General features: G+C 38.4%; 1 protein-coding gene across 1 annotated transcript in view; it reads left to right on the forward strand.

Moving 5' to 3' along the window:
- The window catches only part of LOC139441934 (unconventional myosin heavy chain 6-like), a 100,893-nt gene that overhangs the window by 75,004 nt on the left and 7,776 nt on the right, over positions 1-18,113 (forward strand). The window contains exons 28-37 of the mRNA XM_071222680.1: positions 6,541-6,945; positions 7,568-7,704; positions 8,086-8,285; positions 10,216-10,338; positions 12,495-12,661; positions 12,917-12,993; positions 13,433-13,514; positions 15,137-15,218; positions 15,655-15,755; positions 16,594-16,713. Coding sequence (XP_071078781.1) covers positions 6,541-6,945; positions 7,568-7,704; positions 8,086-8,285; positions 10,216-10,338; positions 12,495-12,661; positions 12,917-12,993; positions 13,433-13,514; positions 15,137-15,218; positions 15,655-15,755; positions 16,594-16,713 — 1,494 coding nt within the window. The remainder of the gene's footprint in view (positions 1-6,540; positions 6,946-7,567; positions 7,705-8,085; positions 8,286-10,215; positions 10,339-12,494; positions 12,662-12,916; positions 12,994-13,432; positions 13,515-15,136; positions 15,219-15,654; positions 15,756-16,593; positions 16,714-18,113) is intronic.

The raw sequence follows: 18,113 nt of genomic DNA on the forward strand, positions 1-18,113 counted from the left end.
ACCACTTTTGTAAGTCAAGGTAAAACCCTGAGCTCTCAGTAAACATGTTTTGCATCAGTACAGACACTTAATCTACATGTTTCTAGGAGGGTACTATCGCCTTCACTGAAGACCACCTCCGTGGTCTAGTGGTAGAGTGTGACCCACTGTTTATGGTGGTGGCTACGTTGACACTGACGTGTGTTTGGGTGAAGGATTGTTTTTTTTAAGCTGGAAACTTGTTTTAGGATTGTTTCCACACCAGGATCGAAGGAGGAAATGCATGACATGGGATAAGTATATAAATATACAATTTATTGTAAAATTTTCAATTTCTTCAGAAACTACTTCACCAATAAAACTGAAACTTCACAGAATTCCTACAAATACAAAAAATGTTAATTATGTTATTGCCAAAAATCTTGTGTTTCAGCTGTCATAAAACTATAAAAATATTAAGTAGTCTTCTTCACTGTCAACTATCCGTTACTAGTTTATACACTGATAGTATCTCCCTTCCTAAGACGGGGCATGGGTGGCCCAGTCTTCTAAGGCGCAGCGATTTGCTCTGCAGAGTTGCATGCCCTGGGCACGCCAGAAACCTATGATTGTGGGTTTGAATCCCAGTTCGCCCTGACTATGTTTCTAGGTTTGTCAGCACCATACCCGTACTCATTGGTTTCACCGAAGTGGTAGACGTTCGAGACCTGCATCACTTCGGGCTTTCCTCCCACATTAAGCTGACATGCTGTGATATAACTGGAATACTGTTAAAAGCGGCATTAAAACCAATTCACTCACTCACTCACTCCCTTCCCAAGTATTATAGGCACTTGGAATATCACCAGAGACGCACACTCTTCCTGTTGGAAGTGCCGATCTACAAGATGTACACAGGAGTCGAGATGCACAAAGTACGTGTCTCTCCCACAGGTTGATTTGTTTTCAGGTTGCTGAATCCTCGAAGAAGTTGTGGAGGGTGGAAGCAGCCAGGAAGACAGTTATAGTCATTGTAACTAGTTGTAGAAGAAGTATGATGAGCCAGGAGACATGCACACTGGCCTTTCCCTGTAACAACAGTTTGTTCAGTAAAGTCGTGATGGCTGGTCGCACTGTGTCCGTTCTTTCTGCCTTTTGTCCAACGGACAATTGTGCAAACACAACATGTTGTCAGAAGGGGTGGAATTACTATCATTAAGTTTACTATGAAGTGAGTAAACAACTCGAATTGCTCTGACGAACTCCGCCAACCAGCCTCAAAACTTTAAGATTTTCAACAGGAAGCTTGTAAGCTCATGAAAACATGGTCGCTACCATCATGTTCACCAGAGTTTTTACACCCTCATAAATATGGTCGGAAATTTTTGACACAGACCCAAATTACAGTAAATATGGAACATTTAAAGCCACCACTGGAATTAGACTTCCATAACAACAGCATAGCAGAAAATTGAAGAAGATGATAATGAGCCATGGAACTTTTTCTTAGTTAAGGAATGTCAAAAGCAAAACAGAATGACCAATGTGATGCATTTCCGTATATCATTGGGCAAGATGGAAAAGACATGTTAAACACTTTCACATTGGAGCAGGGCGAGATAAACAAGATGGAAGTATTATTTCAGAAATCCATGATTATTGTACCCCAAAACAGAATGTCACAATACCGAAACAGAAATTCAATACAAGATTTCAGGGAAAACATTAAACTATTGATGAATATGTAACAGTTGAGAACCGAATCGAAAGGATGCATGTTTGGGACAGTACAAGATTAAACACATTAGAGATAGAATAGTTTATGGGACAAACTATGTAAAAGAGTGTAAAAGAAAGACTGTTAAGGACAGAAGACTTGTCACTTCAGAAGGCCATAAGCATTTGTAAAGCAGAAGAATCTACAAAACAAATCACTTTTTGACAAGGAAACTAGTGTTTATGGCATAAGAAATAAGCCTTACTATCAGAATCCCACAATTTCAGCCAAGTTCACATTTAAATGTAGAAACTGTGCCAAGGTTCATGGTAGAAGAGTATGCCACAAAATGTAAAAAGTTGCATCATTTTCAACAGCGTTGTAGAAGCAAATTTAGCATTCATGATCTAGAAGAACATTACAGGAAGACTCGGATTCTGTATATTTAGGATCAGTATATGTCTACACACAGTGAAGAAACAGAGCATGGTCAGAAAATTCTATTCATTTGATGAATACAAGATACATTGGCCAAGGAAAATGATATTTATTCAACTTAACCAGTACAGATACCAGATTCAGTGCTGACACAGGGTCATAGGCAAGCATCATTCAGTTAGCAATTTTTGAAGTATAGAAAGCTATGAACAAATATTCTGAAGAAGTCAACAGTCAAGCTGAGAAGTTACAGTGGCCACATTATTCCATATCGATGCAAATGTAGTCTGTCATGTTCAGATAGTGAGTTGGATTTCACATCGTGGAAAGTAAACTAATTCTGTTATTGAGTTGTAAAATTTCATTGCATCTCAGTCTGATAAGGATGGGCGGTGCATTTGTTCTTGCCTCCAAACATACATGTAAAAGAATGAACCATAAGATGATACACATACGAATCATGGAGAAATAAACAAGATTTGTTCTTGTTGTATATCAAGGCACCAGTTCATCTGTCCTAAACACCTACCTACATAACTGTTTGTAGAAATAACACCAGGATGAACCACCTGTATGTTTATTCGACTTGAAAAAATCTGCAGTCGGTGCAACTTAAGATAACATACACCTAGAGACACAATCGGCTCAGCCCTCTGCCATCTCTCTCTCCACCGTTAGCCCAAACCAACTGCCCCCCACCACCTTGTCAAACATTACATGACAATCTCTCGGTAGCTGTATACATGCACAACATGTAATGAATGCAAGGATACAAACCACACTTGAGCGTTAAATGAAACTGGAAGTTATAGTCTGTGGAATGTAAACTGAGATAACTCTGTAATGGCACAACGTACAGACCACTAGAAAATATCATCAGAAATCTAACTTTACATTTTTTTTCATGGTTGCTGTGGCAGATTGAATTTGAACATTATGCAAGCGAGAGCAGGTTTTGAAAACACCCTGTAAATTAGGTGTTTCTGTAATTAAACACAACATGCTTTTATGACATACTAGTGAGAATATGGAAAATATTATGGTGGAGGCTTCCTCTCCCTCTCACCGAACTAACCACCACCAACACCTATCCAAAATACATACACACTTTTGGTTGGTATTTTCATATGATTTTTGTTGTTGTTTAACACCACACTTAGCAATATTCCAGCTATATAACGGTGGTCTGTAGATAATCAAGTGTGGCCCAGACAATCCACTGAGTGACATGAGCATCGATCTATGCAATTTGGATACGATGACATGCATTAACCATGTCAGCAAGCCTGACCACCTGATACCATGAGTTTCCTCTTACGACAAGACATGCCCGAGTGTGGCATAGACAAAGATTTCAGGATTCCACATAGCGGAACATATTAACCACTCAGGAGGGGGCTCAATCATGATTTGGTGTGGGAACAGTAGCGTTGGAAGAACTGATCTCCTTGTAGCATGGCATGATGACAGTTGTATGCTACAGGGATGACATTCTGGATGTGTACATGAGACCATATGCTGGCACAATCAGACCAGACTTCTCTCTCTTCCTCCTTCATATGATCTCCTTGTGCCAGGGTTGTTGATGCCTACTTCGAGCAGGATACTATTGACTGCATGGAATGGCCAGCACTCTCACAATGCCCTGTCCTTCCGGCATCTTGACAGAAACTCGACATTCTTGGGTTAGAATAGGTCTTTAGTTATCCATGCTTGCCACAAAAGACAACTAACTGGATCGGGTGGTCAGGCTCGCTGACTTTCATGTCTTCGTGGGGCCAAGGTCGCTGAGGTTTGATTTGATGTAAATATAACGATAATTTCAACGAAGTTGGCCCCATATTTGCAGGTCCTTGACATTTTCCCCAAATTGAAATTTTGAGGTGGTTTAGGGATGATATATAGACTTAGGTACCCCCAGATTACTAGATTTAAAATGAAAAAAAAAAGAAGTTTTTGTGAATGGGAATCAGTTTTGGGTAAATTTCTCTTTTAAATTCAGTAAACTGTTAACTGTACAGGGTGTTATGTCAGAATCCACCGATCCCCATGTATGTTGTGACACTGATGTAATCAAGGTTTTAGAAATTCATGAGAGTTGTGGGAAGGGAGATACTATTAGTATCGCAACTAATTATGGATAGTTGACAGTAAAGAGAGATCAAATACAGGATTTTAGGTACTGATAAGAAAAGGTAGTATTCTTTGAATAAAAAATGATTTGCTAAAAAAAACCCGCAAAAGTATTAAAATCATAAATATTTGACAGTGTTGCCAAACATCAAAACAAAACTAATACCAAAAATGAATTGGTAGTATTCTTTGAATAAAGAATTTATTTGCTAAAAAGAAACGAAAAAATCGTAAATATGACAGTGTTGCAGAACATCCACACAAAACTAATACCAAAAATGAATTGGTCATTTCTGCATGGAATGGGCGCTGAAACACACCAACTGACAAGCACATTCCAGTACACTTGTTGGGCTATAAAAACTTTGGGTTTTCATTGGCATGAGATCACAATCTAAGAGCAAGTGAACAGCAAAAACATGCCACGACTGAGGGAAGCCCAATGCAACAAAGCCATCAGCCAACTGCATCCAGGAGAATCATCTATGAAACTGTTACCAGACACATGGGACAACACGTGACCTTCCCAGATCTGGTCGACATGTATCTCACTACTAGAGCACAGGACAGATTCATACAGCTATGTCACTTACATGAAAGAACCACCACGACCTCCACTTCAACTATGCCAATACCATGATTGAGTAGGATGTCAGCCCAAACAGTGAGGAACTGTTTACGCACTGAAGGTATTCGCACATTATGACCAAGTCAAGGTGTCATTTTGACAGACCTGCAATGTCATCTGTGACGTCAATGGTGTCAAGTAGGGGTGAAATGACAAATCGGTGTATGATACGATACACAATACGTTTCTGTATCGACACAAGATGATACACTTGCTGAAATAAATTACTTTCTGTTTGTTTAATGATCCCTACCCCAGCATTTTGGTCAGTCAAAGTTAACTAGTTCACTACTAAGAAGAGCTGCTATGAACATGTCTTCAGCTAGCTTTTCCTTTGGGACTTGCTCTGAAATATTTATAGTAAGGAAATTCTCACATGATTTGACGTAAATATGTGTATTGTGATGCAAATCGTATCATGACCTTGCTGTATAGTTTCAACCCTAGTGTCAAGGTCACAGAGTATAGCCACAACTGCGATGGAGACCAGTTTGGTTTTATGTCGCGTCACATTTTATACTTCGCCGTGCAGATGGTAGACGTGTGTAAAGGCTTCGCGGGGAACGTTATGCACAAAACAGCATACAGGAGGTGGACATATTTGGTGGTGGTAGTGTGAGGATGTGGGCAGCCATCCCCTACACTGGTAGGGGTAACAGACTAGTTGCCATTTCTGGAGATTTTAGCGGCACAACGTTACACGGATTAGATTCATCGGCCACACATCCTTCCCATTTTGCAACAAGCAACGTCATTTTTCAACAAGACAACGCCTGACCTCACGATGCGTAAGAGTGGCAACAGACTTTTTCAGGAATCACAACATCCAGGTCCTGCTTTGGCCCTTCAGGTCTTGAGATTTAAGCCCAATCATATATTTATGGGATGCACTGAGACTGCAAGCATGTCAGCATCAACCACAGAACCTCTGACACTTGGCACAACACTGCAGGCAGAGTGGGTGAACACTCAGGCCACAATTCGGGACTCTGGAGGTGGCCATACAGGATATTGAGAACAGATGACCTTCACCTTGAAAATCTACTGTTCCATGTGTACTATATGGAACCTGGGATAATTACAATGAAGTGTGGCAATTTTTAACAATCATAAACATCTGTTGATTATTTATATGATGTTTAAAATCACTTTTGCATTTCTTGTTTTGCAGAGTATATTAACAATGTTAACTATTGTGTAAATTTTGGCAGCAGCATCTGCACAACATCAACTTACGATTTGGGGAAAATGCAGTGCCATTTTCTGATATGTGATATTTATGTAAAAGAGAAATGCATTCTTCTGTCACCTCAATATATCAGAATGTACAAGTACTGAATTTCTATGTTGTGACCATGTTTTTGGCACTCTCATATGTAGTTGTACATTTGGACAGTGTTTAAAGGGTACTGTAGTATTGTGCATTTGGAGTACAGTACATTTATAATGTAGTTGGTCGGTTAGTGTCCAAACAGATCACACCTTCCTGGATAATATTAAAGTCAGCCTCATAATAAGGCATAGGTGAGCTACAGAGGTCACGGTTGTGTTTTCAGTTAAGGTACATGCCAAAGAACATTACAGGTTTTTTGTGCCATTTTTCAAATTATTCAAACATGAGAACATTTTTCAAATTATTCAAACATGAGAACATTTTTCATTGCAGCATTTTGGAAGTGGAAAAACAGAGCTTGCAGCAAAAGTATGGTATCTGACATGTGTGAAACAGTTTCCCTTGTATGGATGTACATTATTTCCAATTGTGCATAGAGGACTGTGGTCTCATACCAGTGATGCTCTATTGGCTGTGAACATGGATGGCATCAAATTTGTGAGAGCAAAAGACAAATCTGTTATAAATGACTTTTTCTTCTCGGATATTGAATCTGTATCTATGGATCCCAATGACAATTACATTACCTTGGAATTGAGGAACCAGATCCACACACAAAGTCCACAACAGACATATATGTTTGAGACAAGCTACAAAGAAGATGTTGGCCTATTGATTGCAAGCTACTCACCTTCTCATGCATCATGGATACGAATGGACTTTGAGAGCATGAAAAAGGTCAGATGTGTTTTTTACTACTGATAGTTTGTTTAAGTAAATGGGGATGCTCTGAGATCTTTTTCAGAATTTGATGCCACCACTGCATTTGGTTTTGTAATATCACGTATATGTATCAGAAACAGTTACTAACGGTCTATGAAACTTTTAACATGTCATTCTTAGGGCTGCATTTCGATCTGAAAATGTCTTTAAGCTTTTAGTGCTATTGTCAAACCCATTCGACAGGGTGTTATGCTACTAGCTATGCTGTTACTGTCAAACCCACAGGCAAATAGCATCTTGACAACCGCAAATAGAACTTGCAAATACTTTTTACCAAATAAGCTTTACAGATCATTACTCATAAGCATAAATGCTTGGTTTTATAAATATCAAAATTTTAAGTAGTTTATGTCCCTCAAAAAGAAAGTATATGCATATAGTTGTCACCCAATGTTGATCACAATAAATTTGTCTCTGTTTTGTTGGCCATTATGAATTTCTGGAACTGTTCTTGTACGAAATATGTGCAGGTCTAGCACTGTGAGGGGGTCATACAGCATGTGATGATGATTGTGGAACATATCATAGGACTTGTGATAAATCAAAATCATATATTGTATTTTCCTTTCTATTTCAGATAAAGATGACTGACGAAGAGAAGTTAAAAGTCTACGAGGAAATAGTTCGATGTCGTAGAGCTCTTTCTGAATCACGCTTGCTTCAGCGTCCCCTGCAAGACAGTAGCTCCAATTTCTTAAGAAACACCCTTCGAAGGTATGTTATTATACATGTATTTCATTATTTGTTATGATATGGTTATTGATAATGAAATGTTGTATTAAAAAAAATATGACAAGATAACATAATGATAGCTCATAACATGATGTTTGGTTTTGGGAAATTCACTTTGTTGGTTACCTCGAATCCGGGATAACTCTAATACTTTTCCAGGTCCCCATGAATTTGACATAACAAGGTTCGAGTCTGTATGATATACTATCAATACTACAATTACCTATACAGATATAAGTATTTCATGTTAAAAAAGAATTACAATAGAAATATGATTGTTACAATATGAAACTGTTCTGAGAACTAACAATTTTCAAATGACCGCATATGACATTGTGCTTAAAGTTAGTCTATGTCTTTCAGATTGACAAAGACAAAACTTGAAAGACTCCGCACATATGCAACGTCTTCATCCGAGAGTGGCCAGTTTAATGTTAACTACTGGTCATACACCAAAAGTCCACTCCGTCAAGCCCTCTCAGTGATCCATGACCCTTCAGTGGAGGAAGTGGCAGTCAAAATGTTCAACTCCATTTTAGTCTATGCAGGAATTGAAGATTCAAGTATGTCCATGTTTATTTGTCAATTTGTTGATATTGTAATGTTTTATCAGCTCATCTGTCCAGAGAAGCCACATGAGCTTATATCGTCCATCAGCCTCATCGTCTATAAAGTTTTTTAAATCTCCTCTAAAATGGCTTGATGAATTCAGCTGAAATTTTGTGTGGTTGTTTGTTACTAAAAGAGGGCTCAAGGCATCAAAACTGGAATCTTGGTACCATCTTTGTTCAATGCATGTTTGGAAATCAAATATGGCTGCCAGTGGCCATGCTGGAAAATACATTAAATCATGAGTCATCTGTTGTAAGCATCACCTCCTCAGAAACCAATGTACCAATGAAGCCAGAACTAAACATGCTTGTTCCAACCAATGATGACTTGTCAATTTCTGCAAGTGATCAAATCTGATCTGCTGAGTATTTTTGCTTACAGTGTATTGTAATGCTCTTATCATGTCCCCAGATGCAATTTTGGCTCTTTAAACATCTCCTATGAAATTGCCAGAATCAGGAACCTGATGTATATTTTTCTCGTGATGACATGTCAAATCGTAAGGGTCCTACTGCTGCTGGGGTCTTACTAGGGTCTTACTGTTACTAGGGTCTCACTGTTACTAGGGTCTTACTGTTACTAAGGTCTTACTGTTACTTACTGTTAATAGGGTCTTACTGTTACTAAGGTCTTACTGTTACTAAGGTCTTACTGTTACTAGGGTCTTACTATTACTACAGTATTACTGTTACTAGGGTTTCACTGTTACTAGGGTCTTACTGTTACTGGGGTTTTCTGTTACTGGGGTCTTACTGTTACTAAGGTCTCACAGTTACTGGTGTCTCAATGTTACTGGGGTCTCACTGTTACTTAGGTCTTACTATTACTGGGGTCTAACTGTTACTAGGGCATTACTGTTACTAGGGTGTTCCTGTTACTAGGGTCTTACAGTTACTGGGGTCTCAATGTTAATGGGGTCTCCCTGTTACTTGGGTCTTACTATTACTGGGGTCTCACTGTTATTAGGGTCTTACAGTTACTGGGGCCTTACTGTCACTAAGGTCTTACTGTTACTGGGGCCTTACTGTCACTAAGGTCTTACTGTTACTGGGGCCTTACTGTCACTAAGGTCCTACTGTTACTTGGGTCTTACTATTACTGGGGTCTCACTGTTACTAGGGCCTTACTGTTACTGGGGTGTTCCTGTTACTAGGGTCTTACAGTTACTGGGGCCTTACTGTTACTAGGGTCTTACTTTTTGTTCAGCATTTATTGTCCTTGGTGCAGGAGTTTCATGAAAAAGTGTGCACTTTGTGATAAAAGCTTGAAACTTGGCACAGTTGTAGGCAATGACATTCAAAATATTTTCAGATATGGGGCCACCCCCAAAATCTTAATATGGCTGCCATGGAGGAATGAAATTCTAGTAAATCTCATATGTTACGGTGGCCCATAAGGGACATGGAGTCTGTTTTTCCATATTTTGATATTTCACTTACTTTTATCGTTACCTTTTGCAAATTAACATGATTTGTCTTACAAATATGTGATAAATCATGTGTAAAGAAGATATTGAATTGCTGAAAAGTGAAACGAAAATGTCAAAAACTAAAATGAAAATGTCAAAAACTAAAATGCACTCTAGGTTATTCTTCCTCTAGGCAATCAGCAGTAACCTGCTGAATTGCAGAAAAACTGGGTCTAATTCTCCTGGATATCAAAAGCATTGGTTTAAACATTGGATGCTGTACTAACATGGCAATGTCGTGACATGTATTTTCATATGAATTTTAATAGGAATAGATATGAACAGGCCCAAAGAGAATAGCTCTACAAAACTACATAGTATGTGTTCTATTTTCATTTGTGTCAGCCATTATTTCAAATAAGAAACTTCTTTTAGATCATAAATTCATGACTCCAGTACTCTAATATTTTCAGGTGCAGGTGATTCACATGACAACACTGGAATGATACAGAACCTTATGCTGAAGTGCCTTGAGAATGACCACCTGTGTAATGAGTTCTATATGCAACTGATCAAGCAAACAACAGATCACCCTGGTAAGAGCTGATTCGATATGAAAATTTCAAATTTCTTTGAATGTATTTCTGTCTGTTTTATGTAAATGTTTTTTTAATGTTTTGGTTTTGGTTTTTTTTTAAAATCTTTCTATATTAGCATCTATTCTTCTGGATAAATCTCTCTCTCTCTCTCTCTCTCTCGTCTCTCGTATCTCTCTCTCTCTCTCTCTCTCTCTCTCTCTCTCTCTCTCTCTCTCCTCTCTCTCTCTCTCTCTCTCTCTCTCTCTCTCCTCTCTCTCTTCTCTCTCTCTCTCTCTCTCTCTCTCTCTCTCTCTCTCTCTCTCTCTCTCTCTCTATATATATATATATATATATAAATAAATAAAAGAACAACATCACTAATAATCTGCATCATGTAATGGGTCTTGCTTAGAGTTGGGCCCAGATCTGAAAAGGTTCAGTGACCTATGTATATGGTAAAGGTCATTCCCACTGTATGTTTCTCATTTCAACTGAAATGACTTTATCTGCATGTATTGTTTTTAAGTCTATTTAAGCATTATATTGATATATTATATGAATACTTATCTATGACAAGTGATGACTGACACAGAGACCTATCATCCATTCCCCACTAAGTGTTGCCAATTGTAACAAGGACTTGTAGCCTTGTTTAATGATAATAGATAACACTTTTGTGTTATGATGAGGTTTATTAGTTCTAGTCTTGTGACAAGTCCAACTGAGCGCCTGCTCTCCAGTGAAAAACCTGACCGTTTCCGGCAGTGCCACCTGAAATTGTTACCCATGAGATATCTTCACACTGATGACTTGACCCGTAAAGATCCGGGGTAGAATAGGTCTTCAGCAACCCATGCTTGCTGTGAAAGGCGACTATGCTTGTCGTAAGAGGCTACACAGGTTCTAGGTGAAAACAGCTATGTGAATGAGATCTAGGAATACAAATCACATACCAAAAATTACTGACAACACTGAAGGTATTGAAAGATTTTTACAAATATTTTTGTAAGTGAGAAAATACCTCAAGTTGGTGTAAATGCAGTGCTGCTATCTAAAATAGATATTTTAACACACCTTTAACTTGTTTTGTTACAGGATACCAATTTTTGCTGTAAATACCAACTTGAATAACATAAGTGTTAAAATTGGCACTAGTCCTATAGTTAAGGTATCATACCTGTAGTATAAATCTTCCCTTTTTAAGGGTTTTGCTGCTTAACAAGAACTAATGGGATTATTTTCCGCAATATTTAGATAATTATAAACCTGTAATTAGTGGTGCAAACATTCAGACACCTGTATCAAAACAAAATGCTTTTGTTAATTCAGTGGGGAAAAAGCCAAGACCGAAAAGGGTGAATGATTACTTAATCTTAATATTCTGACAGTATTGTGCAATTAGTTCTTTTTGACAATCTGAACGATCTGTGTCATGACTGATGCAGTGGAGAAATTATATTGCATATTTTCCATTTAGATTGCATCAAATATGCAGGATTTCTGCATTAGGGTAAACCGGTGCCGCATCATACCAAAAGATGTTGAAAGACTGTACTTGTCGTAACCCCGTCTGGTGCTCGGCATTAAAGCAAGGACAGCCTGGATTAGTGTGTCGGCTGTATCTGAGTGGGGTATTCATGTTAAACTGCAGCGTGGTATCCCAGTGGGCTAGCACTATACAATCGGCATTATAAGTCCAAGGAACACTTTCTATTATGACTGTACATGTATCGTTATCAAGTTTGTTATCTATCGTGTTGTTTGATTTTTCGACCATAACGTTGATAATACTTAATTTGGTTAATATGACATAATCATATGCAACCCACCATGTGGGATTAAAGGGACTTAACAGTACATGTACTAGTTCTGTAGAACCAAAGTGTGTAAAAATGAGCAAAACCTGCCGTATAGTTCAAAACAATGAAAAAGTTTTTGTCATATGCTTGGCAAATGTCCTTCAAATAAAGAATATATATTACAAAGATCCATCCGCATGCAGTAAACAGTGTAAACCATTATATTAGAAGTCAAGGTCAATTTCATTTTTATATTTTGATAACTTGAAACCAACTAAAACAATGTTTGAAATTTTCAGGGCTTTTTACATATAGGAATTGTTACTATGTATCCATGGTAAATGGTTGAATTGTCTCTATTTCAATGTCTTTCAGATCCTAACAGTCAAGTTAATCGTAGATGCTGGCAACTAATGTGTGTGGCAGCTGGGGTGATGGCTCCAGCTAATACAAGAGTGCTGAAATACTTGCAGGTGCATCTGAAGAAGTGTTCTCTTGACACCACAACAGAAGAAGGCAAATTTGCAAGATTCTGCTTTAAGGTATGTTTCCATTTTCATTTTTGTTCTGCAAAAAGGAGACGGTAAACCATTTCATTGCAACATAAATACTGTGCAATACTGTCCATCATATGTGCCCCCCCCCCCCCCCCCACCATTGATGTATAGTTCAGTAGTATTTGATCCAAATAGTACAAGATACTTTTTTCTGGTGGCAAGTGTTGTGCACTGAGGAAATGTTTGAGATTGGGGCTGCTTTTTTAGGCATAAGCAATTGGCGACTTTCACTTTTTTCAGACTCTTTCAAGAACCTCGGATGCAAAAAGAAGAACATTCCCACCATCTAAACAAGAAATCCACTGCACAGTTCAGAGGTGAGTTAGATGTTCTGTAGGATTTGTTTGTTTATTATTTAATGCAGCACTCAGCAGTATTCCAGCTATATGACATCGAGGATCCAGTGATTGATATCATGAGCATCGATTTATGCAATTGGGATACGATCCCATGCATCAACCAAGTCAGCAAGCATGACCTCCCGATCCCATTAGTCGCCTCTTATGACAAGCATAGTCACCTTTTACAGCAAGAATGGGTTGCTGAAGACCTATTCTACCCTAGATCTTCATGGGTCTGTTCTGCAGGATGTAAACAGTGCGTGCGTGCGTGTCTGCGTGCGAGAGAGCGAGCGAGAGAGAGGGAGAGATTCACATAACAAATCATTTTGACTATTCTGCCTATGACAAGCACTTCTCATACAACAAACCTGGATCATGTAAAATGATATTTATGTGCTTTTTGGGTGTTTTATAGACGGCCTGTGACGGAGCATATGTACTTCCTGAATGGTGAACATCGTATCATCGAGTTTGATTCTGCAGCAGTATGTGGAGAGGTATGTTTAACCCACAGGTATAGTTTACCTCCCTGAACAATGTCAGAAAATAGTCATGAAGTAATTTGTTGTGCAAAAATTTCATTATAGCAACTGAATTCAAAGCACTATTGTGTTAATTTTTATCTCCCCTTCATATCTTCAAAGTGTGCTTTTGGCATTATTTGTTGGCACTGAACACAGAAACCTATCTTCTTCAGGGCTTGATTTGGCTATATGAAACATGCACCAGTGCAACCTATAATTGAACAATGCAGTCTTAATAATGTCTACATGCATCAAGTGCATGTCAAAAGAAAATTCAAATCTTTTTATTACCTTTGAACACACTTGGTATATCTTAGCATTATTTACCATACTGTTACATAACTAATTGCTGTGGTATGTGCAATTCATGACACATGACACAGTCATCAGAGATTTTACTGTTATAGACTAGTTTTTTATGTATATATATTTCAAATTGATAACTTTATGAGAGCAGGGTGCAACCTGGTTTTGTCTGGTGCAATGAGCTTTTCATACCAACATGCACCTGGTGCAAGTTAAATCAAGTTCCTAATATCGAGCCCTGTTCTTCGAGACTACTGAACTCATCTTTTTCTTCATGTCCCTGTCTACAAGAGTATGCTTTTCATTATAAAAAATCAATATGGCCACCACATCAGCCCATAATTTTGGATATACAAAACCTATATTGCATCAACTGTGTGATAATGCAATGTGATAACAGGCTGAGGTAAATAATTTCTTGACTATTATAAGGTGAGCTTACTGGATTGAAAGCAGTTTGTTTAATCTAATATTTAGAATATTAGCAACTTAGCCAGTTATCATTCTTTCATCCTGACGCAAAAAGCCTTCTTATTTCCCATCTGGACATGCTTCCTTCTCCCTACAATAAATAAAGCCCTCATTACTTCCTTCTTCATTCGGGGCAGTCGGGTAGCCTAGTGGTTAAAGTGTTCGCTCGTGACGCCGAAGACCCAGGTTCGATTCCCGACATGGGTACAATGTGTGAAGCCCATTTCTGGTGTCCCCTGCCGTGATATTGCTGGAATATTGCTAAAAGCGGCGTAAAATCAAACTCACTCACTCACTCACTACTCCTTCATTCTGGAAACTCTATGAGGACTCTTGACTTCCATGTATTCACCCATCATAACCACTACCCACCCAAGCTAGTCGACAAAATCATCAACACCACACTCCATCCAGCAACTAAACCTGCGACCACCAAACCTGAACCAGCAGCAAACCAAATGTCCCTCCCCTACCCAGGGAGCCACCCTTTTACATTTGTGTACTTATCCTGCATTACTGCTTCTAAAGTGGCCACCCATCGCAGAGCTGCCTCCCCACAATGTTTACAGATGTTACTATCAAGCAGTAATGTGAGGTTCAGTGACATCATCACTTTTGTGGTCTAGGCACTGTGTGATGGGATTAGCCACACAGCTGGTTGGAACAATTTCTTTTTCAGCTGGACATCACACAGCTTAGTCTCTGTTGACTTCGAAAGTCAATAGGTATTAGAATGAATAACAAGTCTCCATGATATCGCCTCTCACAGTGACTCATTTTCTTGTCAGTGTTAATCAATTTCAACAACTTTGTTTCAGCTCACCAAAATGATAAAGGTGAAAATTGGAATGCGATCAGATGCTGAAGGATTTGCTATGTATGAAGTTATGAGTGGTTCAGGTATGTGTGTGTTTGGCTCAACGGCCAGTCATATTTGTAATTATAATGAGATTCAGCTACTAACTAGACTGATAACAAAATGACAGGGCTTGATTAAATACAATGCTTAATACAATTTAAGCTCAATTTCATCAACCCTCCAAAACTTAAAATAAACTAATGGTCAAATCCTGGCTTGGAATCTGCAACCAAGCAGTCATTGATGAAATTTAGTGGCCAATAGTTACCCTGGATTCTTTTTGAATTTTTGGAACATTTCACTTTCACATTGGAACACAATCACTCTGCATTTTGATATAAACAATATATATTTCCAAAAAGAAGGAATGGGACTGTGAACAGGCAAAGCCTATTAAACATCTCTCACTCTGCATTATGCATAAGGAGATATTAAGAAAATTTGAAAGACCAATAATTAATGTGTGTATTTTCTCAGAGAGATGCATGGCAGTGGATGAAAGACTGTCTGACACACTGAGCAAGTGGGAAAGACTGTCACGAAGTGGAGCTGTCAAAGACCTGAAGCTTATTTTCAAGGTAAGGATGGAAAGAGAACAGCCAGTTTTATTGGGAGCTACTTCACCCTTGTTCCTATTGATGTATAGTACAATCACAGGGCTATCGATTGCATTATATTGGTAGTTTGATACATCGTTACGCTCCAAGTTCAATCTCTCTGCAACAAACAACTATTTGGATGAGCTTTTTGAACTTATCAAGGATCTGTGGCATCCACACCTAGTGTCCTACTGACACACAAACCAACCACAGAGCCGGTGGATGCATGTATTGAAAACATTCCACCTGTGACAATATAACTGATGGCATGCATTTTTCCTATATTTCTCCTTACATACAACCTTCCCAGCCACAAACAGTGCCCTCATCAGTCGATTGGTACAAGAACATTAAAGAAATTTCCATAACATACTATCACTGTCCGCGGTATACCAAACTGGAAGTTTACACATCAGACTAGAATCTAAATATAGTAACTTCCTGACAACTAATCACTGTCCAAACAAACTACAATGAGCTTCTACTGAAACCCAAAATAAACAACATAACACAATTACAATCACTGTTGAACAATAAAATACAGTACCATATAACATAATTAAAGTTTTGTATCGTCCAGCATTTAGCTTATAATTTGCTTACACTTTCGGCCGAACGTTCCTTTGTTGTCTGTGTAAGTACCCCACAAACATTACAATTCTCAATGCTGATATCAACGTTTCTTATGTGGTTATCTCTGTGGAAGTCTGTTGTCTACATATGCAGGTGAGCTACAGTGTTGTGGCATGGATTTTGCTGATTCAAATATTGTACATGTATACATGTGTACATTAATCCAATCAATCTATGCTTACAGAAACGGTTGTTTATCAAGCCTTACATTAACTCGGGGGACCCTGTGGAGTGTGATCTTGTGTTTCACCAGCTGCTTGAAGATGTGTTTGAAAAACGAAAACCACTTTCCACTCAAGATGCTGTAAGTTTTCCAGTGATACTTGTTTGTCTTTTATCATGACTATTTACTCTTAAAGTATCCCATAATGGGCTTATGAACCATTAGTGATTCCATCCAGTTCTTTTCCATATATGTGAAAAATTGTCAGAAGATGTTAGGCACATTAATTCTTTAGTATAAGTCAGACGTTTGCATCTATCAGGAAGGATTTTGGCAACGAAGGACCAAATCAATCATATTGTCAGTTAATGATGACATAATATAAAGATTAACTGCATTAACTTTGTGGCTGTCTTGTGCTGACATGCATTGTATACAACTTGGCAGGCTTCAGTTAACATTCATTCTCTCTTGACAAATCAATTCCATGAAGTATATTTTCTGTTAGTGGTACACTTGCATTATACAAGGCACCTGTTGTCTATATTTGGTTGATGCTCTTTATACAGGGACATGCAACAGAATGCCTTTTTGAAAACTAGGGGGATAAAGGTAAACAAAATTCTGAAACAATGACCCTGCTAGCATTTGTGTGGTTAGTAAGAATATCAAATCAAGTCGTAAACATGAAACATCAATCAACATCTAGAAATTACTTTTTTGGGTTGAGGCCCAACTTTGAAAGAGTTTTAGTAGAGGTTAATCAAAGGTCAAGGTCACAGTTCAGGTTTTTGTGAAAGATGATTATATATCTTTGTCAGATCCTGATGCATTATGACCTCTACAGGCATTGAACGTTCGGATTAACATGTTTCTCGTCAAACCCTACCACATCAAATGTCAAGTGCATGTATGTCAAGGAAATTATCAAAAGTCGTATAATTTTTTTCTTGAATGTGGCACAAAGAACATTGACTTAGAGGATATCCTTCAATGAATCTACTCCATGTGAACCTGGGGAGTTCTTTTAGCATGTGCACTGAGGTCACAAGTCTAGATCACAAGAAAATTCTCCCCAAAATGTTTGTGGTTACGCTTTCTCAAAAAGTATTTTCACATGTATCATTTCATGCATCATGTGATGTGACTGTTCCAGCATGGTCGCCCTGCTTTAAGTTTTTGGTCAAGATAAGACATGTAAAACATGGTCATGTCATTGTCAGTTTGTGAGGCATGGTTACTGCTACCGAATCTTTATACGTGCATGTAGAGTTACAAATCCTACCAGGGGCGGTCGGGTAGCCTGGTGGTTAAAGCGTTCGCTCGTCACGCCGAAGACCCGGGTTCGATTCCCGACATGGCTACAATGTGTGAAGCCCATTTAAGGTGTTCCCCGCTGTGATATTGCTGGAATATTGCTAAAAGCGGTGTTAAACCATACTCACTCACTTACAAATCCTACTGCATTGGGGCTAGCTATCAAAGGTCAGGGTCATCTTAGAGGTTGTGTCATTAGTAACTATTTTTACTTGTACAAGTCT

Source organism: Haliotis cracherodii, unplaced genomic scaffold (assembly GCF_022045235.1).
Source record: "Haliotis cracherodii isolate W230 unplaced genomic scaffold, xgHalCrac1.p SCAF_5, whole genome shotgun sequence".
In the NCBI taxonomy this organism is placed as follows: Eukaryota; Metazoa; Mollusca; class Gastropoda; order Lepetellida; family Haliotidae; genus Haliotis; species Haliotis cracherodii.